The sequence below is a fragment of the Crinia signifera genome, chromosome 9 (genome assembly GCF_055691185.1).
Source record: "Crinia signifera chromosome 9, ASM5569118v1, whole genome shotgun sequence".
Classification (NCBI taxonomy): Eukaryota; Metazoa; Chordata; class Amphibia; order Anura; family Myobatrachidae; genus Crinia; species Crinia signifera.
This window is the reverse complement of record NC_139225.1, coordinates 80,151,009-80,169,156: the sequence shown is the minus strand read 5'-3', so window position 1 is coordinate 80,169,156 and position 18,148 is coordinate 80,151,009. Positions and strand designations below refer to the sequence as shown.

At 44.0% G+C, this 18,148-nt stretch overlaps 1 protein-coding gene across 2 annotated transcripts in view; it reads right to left on the bottom strand.

Moving 5' to 3' along the window:
• Positions 1–17,512, bottom strand: part of C9H8orf48 (chromosome 9 C8orf48 homolog) — a 33,752-nt gene extending 16,240 nt beyond the window's left edge. For both annotated transcript variants that reach the window (XM_083159294.1, XM_083159295.1), the window contains exons 1-3: positions 17,355–17,512; positions 5,340–5,713; positions 3,526–3,612 (exon numbers count right to left, since the gene is read on the bottom strand). In XM_083159294.1, coding sequence (XP_083015420.1) covers positions 3,526–3,612; positions 5,340–5,706 — 454 coding nt within the window. In that variant the 5' untranslated portion in view covers positions 5,707–5,713; positions 17,355–17,512. The remainder of the gene's footprint in view (positions 1–3,525; positions 3,613–5,339; positions 5,714–17,354) is intronic.
• Between the last annotated feature and the right edge of the window lie 636 nt (positions 17,513–18,148).

Here is an 18,148-nt window from a genome sequence, read left to right as displayed (position 1 = left end):
CATGCTTGAGGACAAGTTAACAAAAAAGGCCCCTATTTCAATCATTACAAAATAATTGTATCTATAAACCGGTTGAAAAGTGAAATTGTTATCTCATTATGTGAACAATGAACGCCTTAATGCGCATAGCTTCATTCTACTTTTAGAAAGCAGCTTTAATTATGCAGCTGAATGTATTAAGCAAGATCATCCTCGGTTTTATGGAAAAACAATTAAGAGGTAATCAAGGCTATTTCTAAGTGTATGAAACAATAAGACAAAGCCCCCAGGGATGACAGTGAAAGTATCGGGAGACCCTGAAATAAACAGATGCTTATTGCACTTGGAAATTGAAGATTAACCGAGTAATTGATTTAGCTTCAATTTAACTCAGCTTTAAAAAAATAAATAAAAAAAAAGTGAATCCAAACCATTTAAGTGAGGGCTAAAATCCATTCCCACAGAGGCGTAACTCTGGGAGGCAATGTAATCATCTGCCGCCGGGCTCCTGCTCTCAAAGGGGCACCTCTTATGCCCTGCAAGTTTTAATTAGTTAATTGAAAGCTGTTGATATCACTTCTGTGGCTGACTCCCCCTCCAAACATCATTTTTGCAAGTGTCACACCTTGTATTAGACCCATCACCTGTCTTACTGGTGACAGACACCGTGCTGATTGAGGTATTTGGGGGGCACCAAAATTTATCCTGCCTCCGGGCAACTGGGACAAATTTACGTCACTGCATTCCCATATACATAAATGTGTCATCCACACCCTGTGATTCATGTGTGTTTCTTACCTGATGAAGATCGGATCTTAGAATGTACATGCTGAGATGTCTACATTTAAGTAGCATAGAAAAAGTACAGCTAATAATAGGTATTTTTTGTTTATTTGGGTATTTTATTTGCATATTGCAATTTTTCTATTGGGTAATGTATAATGGAAATGTAATTTGATCAAACTAAAAGGGAGTTTACAGTAACTTGTTTTAGAGATACTATCAACTACATTCAATCACCATCTCCTGTACGTTTGTGTGTGTGTGTACTGTATATATATATATATATATATATATATATATAGTTAAGTGTTGGTCCTGACGAAGGGCGTCAGCCCAAAATATATATACACACACACACACACATATACTCACATACACATACATGACTTACGATCAGGAGAAAATACTGTGGGGGTAAGACACCACTAGCAGCCCTTGGGGTGAGGGTAGGAAGGGGGTGGCATGTTGGAAGGTCGACACAAAATATGCATGAGAATGGGCAAAATATGCAAATATATATGCGAGGGGACGCGGTACACTTAAAAGGTATCGACATTCGGGACAAAAAATGTGCAAAACTCATGTTGACCAATTGACGGTCATCCTTCCCATTGCGATCTTCGGACCTTAGCCATGCCACTCTTCGCAGGCCGAATTCAGACATACGGCTGCGAATGGACGTTTTACATTAACATCCATTCGCAGCCTATGGGGACACACCCACATGGTTGCCAACCATCGAATGATGTGGAGGGTACACGCAAAACTAAAACACTCTAAGGTGTCTTAGTTTTGTGTGTATTCCTAAGGGGAAAATGGCGGGCAGCTGACATCCGGTGATGTCAGCTGCCCGCACCCGGCACCCACGTCAAAGGGTGTTTTAATGTAAATATGACTGCTATACCACACACAGTAATTTGTAAAGACTGAACCGTAGAGTATGGACACCTGAGCACTGAGAAGTAACCAGGACCAGACTCGCTTACAGGGGTACAGGGGAGACACCAGGTCGGCCTCATTTCCTGAGGCTCTTCCCTTCTCTAGGGATCAGCTTCCAGACTGTGCATTTGAATTATACATATTTTACATTATACTGCACAGGACAACAGTATGATGCATTGTTATTAATTTGGTATATTATCATGTATACAGTATTTACTATATATATTTATCAAGAGTCTCAGACCTTACACTTTCTAATGGTAAGCCAAGCCTCTGTGGTGGCAGGCCACACCGCTAAGCACAAGCCCCTATTACAACATTCTCCCGGTGAGCCCTTTATGCCCCAGTCCGACACTGGAAGCAACCCCTGCTTAATGCCAACACAGGACCTTGTACTTTGTCCTTATTTTTAACAGATTAGATATAGTATGTTCTGATCAACTCCTTGCAGCATAATGTGTGGACTGTTACTGTCCAGGAATCACTGAAACGGACACACAGCAAATGGACCGATTGTCAGTAAACGTGTGTGAACAAGTACATGGGTTTGATTCCCACCATGGCTCTAACTGTGCAGAGTTTGTATATTCTCCCCGTGCTTGCGTGGGTTTCCTCCGGGTACGCCTGTTTCCTCCCACAATCCAAAAATATACAGGTAGGTTAATTGGCTCCAACAAAATGAACCCTAGAATGAATATGTGCACGTGTATATGTGGTAGGAAATATAGATTGTAAGCTCCACTGGGGCAGGGCCTGATGTGATTGTTCAAATATTCTCTGTAAAGCGCTGCGGAATATGTGTGCGCTATATAACAAACGGTTAATAAATAAAGTAGATTTGCTTATAAAACTTTTTGTACCAAGACTAAAACAAATTTCACAAGCTTTAAAAATAAGCACTGGGATTTCAATGTCCATGCGTAAAGGCACTTCTAGTCATGTAAATAGAATGAAAGCTGAAGTACACATTACTTGCTGCAGCTGGTATATGTAGGAAGTTGTCGCTGACATAACAACACCCAGCTATACATAAAACACAGATGCCTCATATTTTTTACATATGGAGCAATAGATTGCCTGTTACACATCACACCAATTGTACTGCCTATGTCATCCCACTGATCCAAGATGGAGTTGTAGGGGGCAAATACGTGGTGAACTTATTGACAGAACCGCACCAAGGCCCTTATTCAGATCTGATTGCAGTACAAATGCTGGTGGGGCAGATGTAATATGTGCAGAAAGAGTTACATTTGGGTGGGGTGTGTTGAAACTGAAATATAAATTGCAGTGTAAAAATAATGCAGCCAGTATTTACCCTGCACAAAAGCAAAATAACTCACCCAAATCTAATTCTCTCTGCACATGTTACATCTGCCCCACCTGCAGTGCACATGGTTTACCCATTTTCCAAACAAATTTGTACTGCGATCAGATCTGAATAAAGGCTCAAATGTCCCCACCTATATAATTGCATACATTCTAATGAAGAGACAAAAGCACAACCCATTAAACAGATCAGTACTACATATTCAAAATGCATAAAATGACCTCAGGACCTAAACTGAAGATTTACACAATTTGCAGAAAATGTTACTGTCTAATTATGCCCTTCATCAATAAGAAATGGCAGGAACATATAACTGCGGATAATTCAGTGCCTACTGCAAGTGTGGATTCCATGTCCTTGCGTAGCCTATCGACAGTCCTGAAACATCTGCTAAATGGTCAGTTTTAATCATAAGTTCCCTCTGCATTGTGTTATTTCTATATACAATGATTTGCAAGCCACAGGGCATCCACAGTAACTGTTCTACTCACCGCTTTGAAATTGGTGTCTAGATGAATTAGCTGCCTGGTGCTTCCCATCAACAAGAATCTTCATCCATTTCTGAAGCAAGCCCATTCCTACAATGAGTCCACGAGGTCATATAGTAAGAGGATTGGACATGTATTACTCTGAAAAGCTATCAGACTGGCAGGATCATTCACTAGAAGGCAATTCTCACTGATAAGCCCAAAGTGTACAAGTTAAAAAGAACATAAGAAATGTGAACAACGTCATTCACAATCATATCAGGGGAATTAACCTGCCAAGAAGCTCGCAATATATGGGCCAGTATGACTATTTCCTGACCCCAGTCATGTTTTGCATACCTCCTAGCTGGTGCACAGGTGTATTCATTACTAGCAGCACATATAAAAAGATCCAGCTAATTATTTACATTTGGATACTGAGGAGATCTATAAAACATGCACAGTTATGGGTGGGTCTCCGAGGACAGGAGATTGGAAACACTGATATAAGTGGTTAATTCAATTAGCTATTGACATATACAGTAGCCATTACATCACCAGTATTCCTGTGCACCTCCATGGGTGTGAAGCAAAGTCAGGGGGTTTTGCAAAGTGCCCTTCCACAACTGTTTGCACATTGCAATAACTGCATTGCTGCATAATAAGGGAAATTAAATGATAGTATTTTTGGCACGGAACCTGTCAGGCTACTTGCTATCAGGGCCCGGCACTGCATGTGTGTTCTCCTCTTACAATTTCTGTCTCTGCAGTCCCCCCTATATCGGACTTCATCATTCCAGTCCTGCCTTCCCCAGTCTCTCTCTCCCCCATCTCTGTTCCCTATATATCTGTCGCTCTCTTATTTCTGCACTCATGTTACTCCCCCATTTCTCATGGCCCCTCCCCATTTTTGTCTTCTGTCTGACACATCTATCTCTCACATCTCTACCCCTCCCCCAGGTGCTCTCAACTCTCCCATCACTCTCTGTCTCTCTCTCATCTATGCACCCCCCACTCCCCATCCAAGCACTGTGTCTGAGCTGCAATCATTGAGTTGTGATGATTGGCAAGGTCTCAAGGCCCCCATACACTAGAACGATTTTGCACGATTACGACCCTTCGGGACGATATATTGTCTGAAAAGTGCCACATCATTTGTGTTTTCCATCCGGTCCAATCTGATGCGCGGTCCCGCGAGTGTCGAATAGGAGCCCCTAGGTTGGTCGGTCTGCACCTGTGATTTATCGGAATCGGGTGGAAAAAGGATTGCTTTTTGTGCATGCGATATATTGCAGAAAGTTTGACTGACGTTTCTAGTCCCTCTATCCCAATAATCCAGCTCAGATATATTGTATGGTACAATTGTATACCATAAGATATATATCATGCAATTTATCTCGGCTTGGTCAATCGAAAGATATATATCTTATGCTATAATGACACCAAAACTGTCTGGAATCACTCCTGGGAAGGTCCAAGGGGAGTTCAAGGGGAATACCATCCAACTTCAGCTTCAGAGATATCTTTGTAGTGGGGCCTTCACTGTATCTCATCCCTAAGGGGAAGGGACCGTAACTCAGCACTTGCAAGAATATAGTAGATGGATATTTAAGCCCATTATAATATACATTTTTTCCTATTATAGTATATCCCTATTTTTGGGTTGTCTGCAAGGATTTGCTTGTTATGCAGTTTTGTAACTAATATTATATTGTGATAAATAATGTTAAAAAACTGCACTTCCCCAACATATCAAGAGCCATTGGTCCCCTACCTCTAAGTTAAATAAGTTTTACAGTGTTTAAATTCCTCTTTAAAATAAAAATCTTTAGAAGTACCTTGATCATTCCTCTCACAATCCGCTAATGCTTCAGACATGCTTGTCTCAGATAATGATTCTTGATGAAGGTTACGTTTGGAGGACAAGGAATCAAATGAATCACTTTCATGGTTCCTGCCAGATTTATCTATAGTGGATTCAAATGAATCACTTTGACAAGGTTCATTTGTAATAGATTCAAATGAATCACTTTCATAGTTCCTACTAGATTCATCTGTAATGGACGGATATAAATCCTTTTCATAGTTTCCACTTGTATCATGTGTAAAGGATTCAAATGAGTTGGTGGAATAGCTTGATGCACTGCTCGGTGTCCGTGATTCCTCAGAAACAGGTCTATCTAGACTGCTAGGCAGTGGCTCCATCACAGCCCTGGAAAACAATATACAGTATGCAGGGTTATTGTACATTATACCAGAAAATATCAAGGACAATTCCTCGCTAAACAGACCACTGTATTAAGTCTCTCGTTTTCATTACTGAGAAAGGCAGGATGCTGGAGGTGGGGGTCAGGTAGTAGCTCAGGCAGTGCTAGAAAAAGGTAGCAGTTGGGAAAAAGGGGGGCAAGAACTGGGGCAGGGAGGAGTTAAGGGTAAGCAGTTGGGGCAGTTCCTGGGGCAAGGAGAGGTTAAGGGCACGTAGGGTAGTGCTAGGGAAGGGGGACCCAGTGTCACCAGACTCTACATCCCGATAATGTCAGGCCAGGGGTCAGGGAATAAGAACCATAATATTGGCAGGTGGGTAGGCGATGAGTGCCCCAAAATTGTCAGTACAGGAGGTAGGTCCTATGTACTTTAATACGGTTGCATGATGACCCCCACAAACACACACCTGTGCCCAGGATAAGGTGCCACACACACACCATTACCTTTTAACCCCTTCCCGACATTTGACGTACATGTACGTCATGGTCGGGAAGTACTTCCCGACATTTGACGTACATGTACGTCATGACTTCTAACTGTCACTGCGTCTAGAGACGCAGTGACAGTTAGGTGATGTCTGCTGTCCCTGACAGCAGACATCCCCCCTCGCCGCCCAGGGGGGGCAGGGGTGCCCCCCCCGGTCGGCGATCGCTGTGATTGGCTGTTCAAATCTGAACAGCCATTCACAGCGTTTCCTGTGTTACCGGCGGCTAAGCCGCTCGGTAACACAGGGATCGGTGGTGATCGGTGCTGTCAAGTACAGCACCGATCACCACCGATGTGCAGCCCCCCCTCGAACCCGCCGGGCACTCACCCGGCAGCAGCAGCAGCTCCCCCGGCTCCCCCGGAGCGTCTGGAGCGCACGTCTGGAGCGCACGCAGCGCTGCCCTCCTCCCCCCTCCCCCCCGCAGCAGCAGCATCAAGCTGCAGAAAAAGTTAAAAATCAAATATATGCACTGAAAAAATATATTTATATATATATATATATATATATATATATATATATATATATATATATATATATATATATATATATATATATATATATATATATATACACACACATATATACATGTCCTGTTAATTTGCGGGGAGTGCCGCACCTCCAAACTACTGTTTATTCCATGATTCCAGTGGGGGCACCCAGCAAAGCAGAAATCTAGCGTCTGAGCCAGTGAGTGTGCCGGTCTGCTGCTCTTTCTATATATATATATATATATATGTATATGTGTGTGTGTGTGTGTGTGTGTGTGTGTGTGTGTGTGTGTGTGTGTGTGTGTGTGTGTGTATATACCGCACCGATTACCACCGATCGCCAGCCCCCCCCCCCCTCCCACCCGGCAGCCCCCCTCCCTCCCACCCACCCGGCTGCCGCAGCGCCAGCACCCCTCCCACCCCCCCCGCCAGCCGCAGCGCCAGCCCCCCTCCCAAAGCTGGTGACTAAAATGGGGTCACTTGTGGGGGGCTTCCACTGTATTGGTGCTTCGGGGGTCTTGCTAATGCGACATAGCACCCACCATTCATTCCACCACCAAAAATCACTCCTTCCCTTCTGAGTCCTGCCATGCACCCAACTGGTATTTTTTGGTCACACGTGAGGCATTGACGTACTCGGGAGAAATTGGGGCACAGATTTTGGGGTGCTTTGTCTCCTTCATTCCTTGTGAAAATAAAAAATTTTGAGCCAGAACTGCATTTTTCTGTAAAAAATTAAATTTTTTTACACAAAAATGCAGATCTGGCTCAAAATTTTTCATTTTCACAAGGAATGAAGGAGACAAAGCACCCCAAAATCTGTGCCCCAATTTCTCCCGAGTACGGCAATGCCTCATGTGTGACCAAAAAATACCAGTTGGGTGCATGGCAGGACTCAGAAGGGAAGGAGTGATTTTTGGATTTTGCAGCACAGATTCTGGTTGAATGACCCCCGAAACACCCATACAGTGGAACCCCCCCACAAGTGACCCCATTTTGCAAACTACACCCTTCAGGGAATTCATCAAGGGGTATAGTGTACATTTCAAACCCCCCGGGGTTTCACCAATTTTGATACAACTGAGCTGTGAAAATGAAAAATTAATTTTTTTCATTTTCACTGCCCAGTTGTACCACAATTGGTGAAACCCCTGGGGGTTTGAAATGTACACTATACCCCTAGATGAATTCCCTGAAGGGTGTAGTTTGCAAAATGGGGTCACTTGTGGGGGGGTACCTAACTTTTAGCATCTTATGGTGCCTAGAAACCTACATTGTGCCTAAAAAATAATCTCATAAAAAGGAGGCTCCAAAATCAAGTAGGTGCTCCTTCTATTATGAAGCCTGTGGTTTGGTCACCGTGCACACTAGGGCCACATATAGGATATTTATGAAAACCAAAGAATTGGGGGAATCAATTTTTATTCACATTTCTCTAGTAAAATCTACTGTGTTCCTTAGAAAAATGTATTAAAATTGCACATCTGCAAAAAAAATGAAATTTTGAAATTTCACCTACACTTTCTTTTAATTCCTGTGAAACACCTAAAGGGTTAACAAACTTCCAAAATGCTGTTTTGAATACTGTGAGGGGTGCAGTTTTTGAAATGGCATCATTTATGGGGGTGTCTCACATACAAGTCACTCAAAGTCACATCATAACTGACCTGGTCCCTAAAAAAATCAGAGTTTGAAATTTTCTTGAAAATTTGAGAATTTGCTATTCATATTTGAAGCCTCCTAGTGTCCAAAAAAATGAAAAGGAGGTTGAAATAATGATTGCAACATAAAGTAGACATATGGTCTTTGTTAGTTATTAACTATTTTGAGTGGTATGTTTATTTGTCTCACAAGCAGAAAATGTGACATTTTGCAAATTGCTAAATTTTCCATTTTTTCACGACATTTTGGTATTTTTCACAAAAAAACACAGACTGTATCGACCCAAATTTACCACTAACTTGAAGTACAATGTGTCACGAGAAAACAATCTTAAAATCACTGGGATAAGTAAAAGCAAAAAAAAGTTATCCCCACTTAAGTGAAACATGTCAGATTTGAAAAAAATGGCTCTGTCAGGAACGCAAAAACTGGCTCTGTCAGGAAGGGGTTAATATCAGCTCCTCATAGTCCACATAAGAGCCATCACTGGGTTGTGTGCTAATGCTGGGCGCTGTGTAAGTATAGGGGGTGTGTATGCTGGGCATGGCAGATGGAGGGTGTATTCAGGCACTGTTTGCTCATGGGGAGTGTATAATGGGTACTGTGTGGGGAAAGGGAGTGTGTAAAAGCTAGGCTCTGTGTAGGTATGTGGGAAGTGTGTAATGGGCTCTGCCCCATTCCCCACCACCTGCATCATTAACCACTGTCACACCAAGCACCCTCTTACTTATGTGAATCCTCCAGGCTAGTGGATACAACTGCATATGCAAAGAAAGGTGCCAACTGCTGGCTCCTCCTCCAGGCAGCCTGGTTATTGGACAGGCCTGGAAGAAATTACAGGACCCACAGAAATGGTCACAGGGCGTGAGAGAATACAGGAGCCACAGGATTGGCTGCTGTACGATGACCGACCCATCCTCTAAAAGAGAGTCCGCTGGCCTAATTTTAGGATTAAATAAACACTATAGCATGTATATCGGATCCCTGGAAATGTGTACATGTGCTTGTGTAAATAGATGACACATGACTGCTTCTGTGATCCAATGCTGCATCCGGGGAAGGTTTAAATTGCATCGGGTGGAACAAAAGCTTTAATATCAATAATTACTGGAGAAACTTTTTTCTTTTTCATTTTGTTTCTGGCAAGAACATTTACAGTGCCTAATGGTTTATACACAGCTTTGGGGGAATAATAATAGGAAAACCTTTGTCAAACATAACATGACCTGGTAATATCATCAGCCACTTTCTGCTGCCTAATATTCTACAGTTATTTGGCTTGTGTATTCTGTAGCAAAGCACAATATGGCTATTATGCTCAATGGAGAATCATTTCAAAGATTGTCCTGTGCAATACACAAGGAAGCACATTGCAAGGCACTCACTCTACTAAATGAATTTCAGAAAACAGAAACTTTGCAGGTCACAGGTCTAAAGCTGGGTTCACTCTATACAATGTGTTCCCAGGACGACATTGGCAGTGGCAGGACATGGCATCAGCAAATGGAGAGCGACTAAGTGGTGGTGGGGGCCATGGTGCATCAGCTACATGGCCCTTGCTAATGATATCCCCCTGTCGGCCCCGCATGTAGGGTTGACAGTGGATGGCATTGATGACAAATGACATATTGATCACACACTAGACCAATGGTTCTCAACTTTGGTACCCCCAACAGTGCACATTTTCCAGGTCTCCATACAGAATCACAAAATAAAATAATTAGCGCAACCTGTGGATCTTTTAAAATGTGTCAGTGAATAATGAGTGTACCTGGAAGATGTTGGTGTGACTTGAGGTCCAAGGTTGAGAACCACTGCACTAGACAATGTGCCCAATATGTTGGGCCGTTCCGTTGGATCTGACAACATATCGCCTAGCTTTATACATTTAGGGGAAAACTCACTGTACTCCCTTGCCCATCACAAATAAGTGTCAAATATTTAAACACTTCGTACTGTGTTCTACCAAAAATAACACGCATAGTATAGAATCAGTGGTACGGTTACAGTCGTGTCCCTTCACATTACTTGACATGCACATTGATAAGTACACTGCTTTTTCTCTTTAGTATTTTTGGGGCTGTAATGTAACTTTACTTTGCTTCTATTATTTTGAAAACATGAAAATGCAAGACATACTTAATGATTAGTAATATATTTCATCATGTTTTCCATGTGTTTTTTAAGCGTTGTGATAGACCTACCAAAATCACAGTGTTTGTCATTAATGCATAAAAATAAACTGTCCATCAATCTAAAGCCAGTGGCACAATCGGCAATTAATCAGACAATACATCTTTCTGATGTGTTTCGGAACTTTATATCAGGCACATCGCTCAGTGTGTATCCACGATCCCGTGTTCCAGCGAGTTGTTCCCTGGGTTCTCCTGGCAGGGATGATACTGGGAACAACGGCATACAACGATACATCATTCCGGCATCTGCTGCACCGCGCAGTGTGTCTACGGACAGTGCAATGTGTTGTATCTTCACTGGGTACACACATTGGGCCTAATTCACTACTGCTCGCTAAGCAGCAGTTGTTCACACCCCCACGCCACCAGTGCCGCCCACATACCCTTGGTAACACACGGGGAGATGACCACATTCCTTCGCAAATGACCGGAGGGAAGAGAAGACAAATAATTCGATGGTCGCCGACCATTAATTGATTTCTCTCCCCTTCAGAAATAAAAGTCAGTCTACACTGACTTATTTCTGTCATAGTCCGCCGAAGGAAGGGGGGGCGCGCTGATGTCATGGGACATCAGCTACATCCAACTCCAGGGGAATGCCCAGTCCACCACCCCTACCTGTGCGAACACCTTGGTGAAGGTGTTTGCAAGTCAGCCCTGCACATGCGTATAATCCGCCATGCGCATGCAAATACGCCGGGTACCGATCCAACATGAATCAGGCCCATTGTTTAGGGAACATGGGTCCTGACCCTAAAGTGGGTCCCGACCTTTTCAGCATGGGGTCGCGACATGTTGCTGACCATCAGGCTGATGACTTTTCTAATCTCAGTCAGTGATTCAAGGAGTCTGAAAAATCTGATGAGCGGTCTGTTATTTTAGACTCCTCCCATCATTTGGTGCCTCCACAATGCTGCCATGCATGTGCTGTCTGCTGCCTACACGTGTCATGTGATGACCTTCTTCAGTAAGTAACTTGCTGGGGTCCAGTCATTATTTTTATTGTCTGATGGGGTCCCAGAACAAATTAGTTTGAGGACCCCTGGTTTAGGGTGTACCCAGCTTCCAGCTCTAAATGTTGCCTGAAAATAGTATTTGAATGGTTCCTGCTGCACCAAATATGCTTTATGTGCTGTTACATGGGAAATTCATTTCTCTAACATAGCAATCATTCCAAGTGTATACATATAGGCAGTATACTGTAACAATTAAGAAAAAAAATACGTCTACATTTTGAAATTGATTGTTGTGGTTTTACAGAAAAGCCTCTGACGGTACTGGCTACAGAGGGTTGGATACAGTATGCTGTTATGGAGCCAAGTTCTACCACAATGATGGCTCCATACTGTGCTCACTAATAAGCTTTACAAAGGTCATGGAAATCAGGGATTAACATTAATCAATCAATCTGATGGCCCATGCTGTACCAGGAAAGTGAAATAAAAATTACCTTTAAAAAGATCTATTAAAAATTAAAGCCTAATGACTTTTGGGACAGACAATCATCTTGGAGAGATCTATTATGAACAAGTTAAAAGCCATGTTGCCAGAGGAAATTTTAGGGAAGCATAAAGGGGGTTATTCAAATCCTGATTACTGCTGTGTGGAATGGCAGAGGCCTGCAATCAGACAGTCGCTGTCCACACAGAGTGGAAACCTGCTCTGTGCAAGTCTGGGAATGATCGCCGGCCAGCTGCAAATACATACACCCTCACCGTCTCATTATTTTTAGTGTGCGTGCTGTGTACACATGGTCCGATTTCCTTTCCGATGTTGACGATATCGTCAACATGGGATGGGCATCGGATCAACATCGGATGCAGATCGCAAGGGTTTTAACCCTTGCGATCCCGATCCGATCCCGATGCGCGTTCATGTATCGGAAGCCAGAAAGTCTTGTCTGCCTTGTCTATATAGTGCAGATCTGCACTATATAGTCAAGATAGGATGCAAATCGGATGTGCCTTAAGATCCTATCCACGATCCTATCTGATCAGATCGTGGATAGGATCTTAAGGCACATCTAACGTGTGTACACAAGACTGACCCTTCCACAGCTCTGCGACAGAGACAGGCTGACTGAGGCTGGAGATGACGTCACACACCCTCTGTGAAAATGGCAGGTTACCGCCCCCAAAAACTCACTTCCTGTCAGTCAGGTTGCACAGATATTACAATTAGAGTCATCCCTGATTTTTGTCGCTGTTTCACCTCGCGCATGCATACTATGATATATACATATGTGCAGTCAGTTGATAATCGATCCGCTTGAGAATTCGCACAACAGTGATCAGGTGTGAATGAGCCCAAAGATCCATAATCTCCAATTTATGGGCAACTCTGCATATTGGCGATCAATAGGGGTCTCTATATTTATCACTAATCACTAAAAAAGGGCTCTGTTGTGATCATCGGTCATTGTACCTGTATAGTGGACTACTAAGAATTTTACTAAGGTGGGAGTTCTATTTCAGCTGGGATGTTTCTATGGGCAACCAATCAGATACTATCTATTATCTTCAAGAAGGTGCTAAATAAATAAGTAGATGCTGATTGGTTGCCCATAACAACATCCCATGTGAAATAGAACGCCCATCATACAAAATGTATTAAACAGATTATTATTGACTCTACATCGTGTAATGACCAGATGACTCAATTTTATTTAATTCTATCAGAGAATGCTCAGTGGCTTTATTACAAAATAGCTAGCCACATCGATTCTTATCCAGTGTTTTGACCACATGGGTGCAAAAAAAATGACATAGGTCCAAGCTCACTGATACCCCAATAACATTGCCATGCAAATTACTGGGTCAGGCACTTCTAACCGGTAATTTGCCTTTCAAAGCAGGTCCTTTTCTAGTATGAAAGGGTCCCGGGAATAAAGCAATGGGTTGACCCTTTCACACTGGAAAAAGACCCGTGTTGAAAGGCACTGCACCGGCAAAACACCCAGCTCCTAAATGCTGGAATTTTGAGACTATCAGGCCCTTGATCTTGTTCACTCACAAAGGCAAATTCCTTCTCAAATTGACAAAACCGTGTGCACTGCAGGGGGGCAGATGTAACATTTGCAGAGAGAATTAGGTTTGGGTGAGGTATTTGGGGTGACATTCTATGGAGTGAGATAATCTGACTTTGGCGATTTTTTTCGCAAAAACGGGCGAAATCGCATTTTTTTCCATTTTCGCATATTTAATGAGCTGCGAAAATGTGAAAAAAGTGCGATTTTGGCCAACAAGTTGGACACACTGGAAATGCGATGGCTGCTTTTCGCAGCACATCGCATCCAGATGTTTTCACATTAAAAAGTATACAAATCGCATATTTAATGGTATGCGATTTGTATAAACTGTGTCTATAATTCGCCCAAAAATCAGACCAGGTTCTGATGGGCGAATTAGCCAGAACCCTGCACAGATCATTGCGATCTGTGCAGGGCTCTGGTGTAAAAAAAAGTTTAAACAGTTAAAATAAAATAAAAACGAGCGCGGGGTCCCCCGCCAGAGCATAACCAGCCCCGGGCTCATTGAGACGGTGCTGGTGACATAAAATCAGGGTCCCCGACAAATAGGGGTCCCCTTGATTTAATGAAACCAGCACCAGGCTCAAGGTCCGGCGCTGGTTCCCGAAATACGGGGGACAAAATGACTAGGGGTCCCCCGTATTTTAAGAACCAGCACCAGACCCAACCAGCCAGCAGGGTAATGCCACAGCCGGGGGACACTTATTATATAAGGTCCCGCGGCCAAAGCATTATCCTACTGGCTGGGGGGGAAAGTCGGCTTCAAAGTGTAAAAATAAAGCAGTCTGTATTTAAAAGTAAACCCCAAAACATTTGTCCCTACAGTTTACCGTTTCCCAAAAGTGTTATGGAGAGTACACACTATCGGCTTTTTTTTATTTACAGTATGCACAATAAATATATTATTAATTATATTATCGTCCATATCGTCAAGTCTGTACGCTATACATCATTAATGGGCCCACGTCACCTGTGCATGCAGTCAAACCCAGACTATGGGGGTTATTCAGACCTGATCTCTTCTCTGCTAATTTGCATCCCACCCTGTACAACGCTGCAAAAGGTTTGCGAAAATATTGTAGATCAGCTATTAGCTGCAACTTGATTCACAACTCACTCACCATCAAATGATTTTTTCACTATGTGCAGTCTGTGCCTAACGCAGGACCTACACAACCAGTGCGATAGACTCAGGCTGATCAAGGCCGGAGTTGATGTCACCCTCCCTGAAAATACTTGGGCACACCTGCATTTTTCCTGACACTCCTGTCAATCAGCTTGCAAACGGCGAGTAAATTATCGCTGGGTGGTCTCGCACATGCGCGCTATGAGCCGTACGCATGCAGCACAGATGTTTGATTACTGCCTGGCCTGCCAATTCACAACTGTGTGATCAGGACAGAATAATCCCCCATGTTGGAAGCCATGTCAGGATGACATCACTGAACAATATCAATAATGTTCAGTGTGTATGCACAATATCATTCACCTAACAACATCACTAACACTGCAATATACAACCTGACCACTAACCTACCGGTAACCATCAACATCGTTGTAAAGTAGTTGCTCTTACAAAAAAAAAAAAAAATAGCTTAGTATGCATACACACAGGGTGTTTTTACCCAGCGTTTATGAAATGTGATAAGGAAAATGGCTTTTTGCCCATCCAATCGATTTTCCTGGGGGTGGACGACTTTCCATAGAAGGACGCTAGAGAAAGCCATCCATACCATTGCTCATCAGATGAGCGGTGGCAGCCAGGGATGATGCGAGAGCGGAAAGTAGCCCAAATGGTAAAACTGAGTTGCTTTCAGCTCAAAATAGATTATTTATTAAGAGCACATAAATTACAGGGTACTTGTGTAGTTTCACGGCGCTACCTTACACTACACTGTCAGCGTAGCCCAATGACAGCCTAGCATAGTCAGTGTAGTGTCCCCGTCAGGCAGTGTAGTCACTGTACTGTCCCCGTGAGCTGCAGCTCTGTCCCCGGCAAGCCTAGTGAGAGCCTCCCACACAGCACCGGTAACCGCCAAATCCCCTGCGCTAGCGGATGCTGGTGGAGAGGCAATCATGCGGGTGCCGGCGGAGAAGCGCTTCATCTGCCGGAGACGCATGAGCATCTCATACGCAAGTGCGTCTCAGTAATTCATGCGGCAGGGTACGGCAACCCTGCTCGTGTCCGCTTCAGGGAGACGGTCAGGGTTACGGGTTCGGTAACAAGTGCGTCTTGTGCACAAAGGGGGATGCGGGTGCAAGTGCATCTCATGCACAATAAAGGACGCAGTGCTCCATGCAGTGGCGGAACTCCCGGAGGCAATGGAGTCATCTGCCGCCGGGCGCCAGGCTTAAAGGGGGCACTGGCTCCATTGCCTCCGATGTTCATTAGTGCCGCTGCCTATCGCAGCACAGTGCGGGCGCTGTGTGCCCCCCCCCCCCAGCCTTGTGCGGCGTACATCCCCGTATGTGCAGGGTTCATTCCGGTGGGCGGGTGCGGCGTGCATCCCCGTGCGTGCCCCCCCCCCCTCCCCCATACCCGTGCGTGCAGTGTTGCGGGTGGGCTGGGCAGGCAGCTCCCCCCCTTGTGTGTAGCTGCCGCGTCGCCGCTCCTCCCTGCCGCCTGGCAGCGCGGCAGAAGTCACCTGAGGACTGAACCAACAGCCGGGAGTCGGGCCGCGGAGACAGCCCACCTCACACAGCCAGTGTGCGTGTGAGATGACTGTCACTGAAGGTGGAAAGGGAGACGCTGCAGCGCAGAAGGGTGAGTCTATGTCTTCCTGACAATGATATTCTCTCTCTCTCTCTCCCCCCCCCCCCCTCCCTCTAGCTTTGTGTGTGTGTGTGGGGGGGGGGGGGCACCAATTTTAGTCTTGCCTCCGGGCTTTTTCTACAAACTTACGCCACTGGCTCCATGTTACATACTGGCAAATGGCTCCATTTCAAACCCCCATTATCCACATCAGTCCGAAGCGTGGCGAGCACAGAGACGCGGTACGCATCCTCCTGACCTGTTCATACCCCCACTATCCACGTCGACATGGAGTTGATTTTATAAAGTGTAGCAAGCCACCGAGCCCAAAGTGTGGCGAGAGCAGCGAGCCCCGCCAGGGGACGCATAAAACGAGCCCGAAGCGTGGCGCCGGGACGCGGAATACACGTCAAGTAATCCATGTGCGCTCGCCACGCTTTGGGCTCGGTGGCGCCGTGAAACTACACAAGTACCAATTACATTTATAAGTTCTTAATTATTAGATTGTGCATATACTTTTACATAGCTCTACATCCAAAGTAATTTAATACTTATGCATTGGTGGTAGAATAACAAATACCAAAACAAGCAGGTCTGTTGTGCCATTACTACATTTCACATTACACCACGCTGTATACAGAACACATGTAACTGTGTCATTGGTATACTGGAAGATCAGGGGACTCGGGGAGCACACAAAAATAAACATGTAACCCCAAACTTTGCTATATAAAGCTCTGCCCTGTGAATTCGCTGCTAACATGATCATTCTTCTCATTGCCTGCTATGCCAGGTTAATGCAGTGGTCAATAATATTTTTCCATTATACTCAAGTATGAATGTCCTATGTTAAAAATAACCAAAAGTTCATGGGATAGTTTTAATGCATAATATATATGATAACTGAACGGGCACACATGCCAGAGCATTATAAGGCATTTCTGGTACACACAGATGACAGCATGATAGAACTCACGTGATGTCCCTGGAATGTGGACCGGGGCAGCAGGAGAGTACGGGGGCCGGGGTCAGATACACAGGGATCAGCAGCTCTGCAGTCACTGCTATAGTCTACATGATTATACATGCAGCCACCACTTGACGAACACTGTCTCCCTGGTTACTGGTTACACACTGTGCAACACAGTATAGGGTCCGCAGTGTAAAGGAACATAAGACTTTAGTTCCTACGGAGAAAATTATTTTCCCCCAGAAAATTAAAAGCTGCAGCAGTAGCTAATTAAACTCTTTCAAACTTAAATTCTTGCTGTTGCTGATCATACATTCTTTCCATTTGTTTTTGTATAGTCTGACCGTTGAAACTAATGACATATATAATATGAGCAACTTAATTCCTTTGGGTTGGTTGTAATATATGTTGACATTTGTGTTTGTATAATCTCATAACTCCCAACATGACCTTCTCCTGTAGGGACACAATGATCTGTTTCTGGACTTCCCTCATTATGTATGATTGCCATCACCTGTTTTAAACAGGTTAATTGATAAGAAAGGCGCTTGGTAATCATATGGTAAGAGGGAAGTCCAGGAACAGAGCATTGTGTCCCTCCTGGAGAGTATCATGTTGGGAGGGATGGACTGAACATCAGCTGAAAAAGATTATGCATTTATTATTTTAAAAAGGTTCACATTTAATAATTGCTTTAAGAATTAGTTTGAATAGCAACAGAAAAGCACATGTATTTTTCCTGTGGTAACCTCATATACGGTCCTGGAAATGTTTGGGCTAAGCATTGTTATGTATTTCTC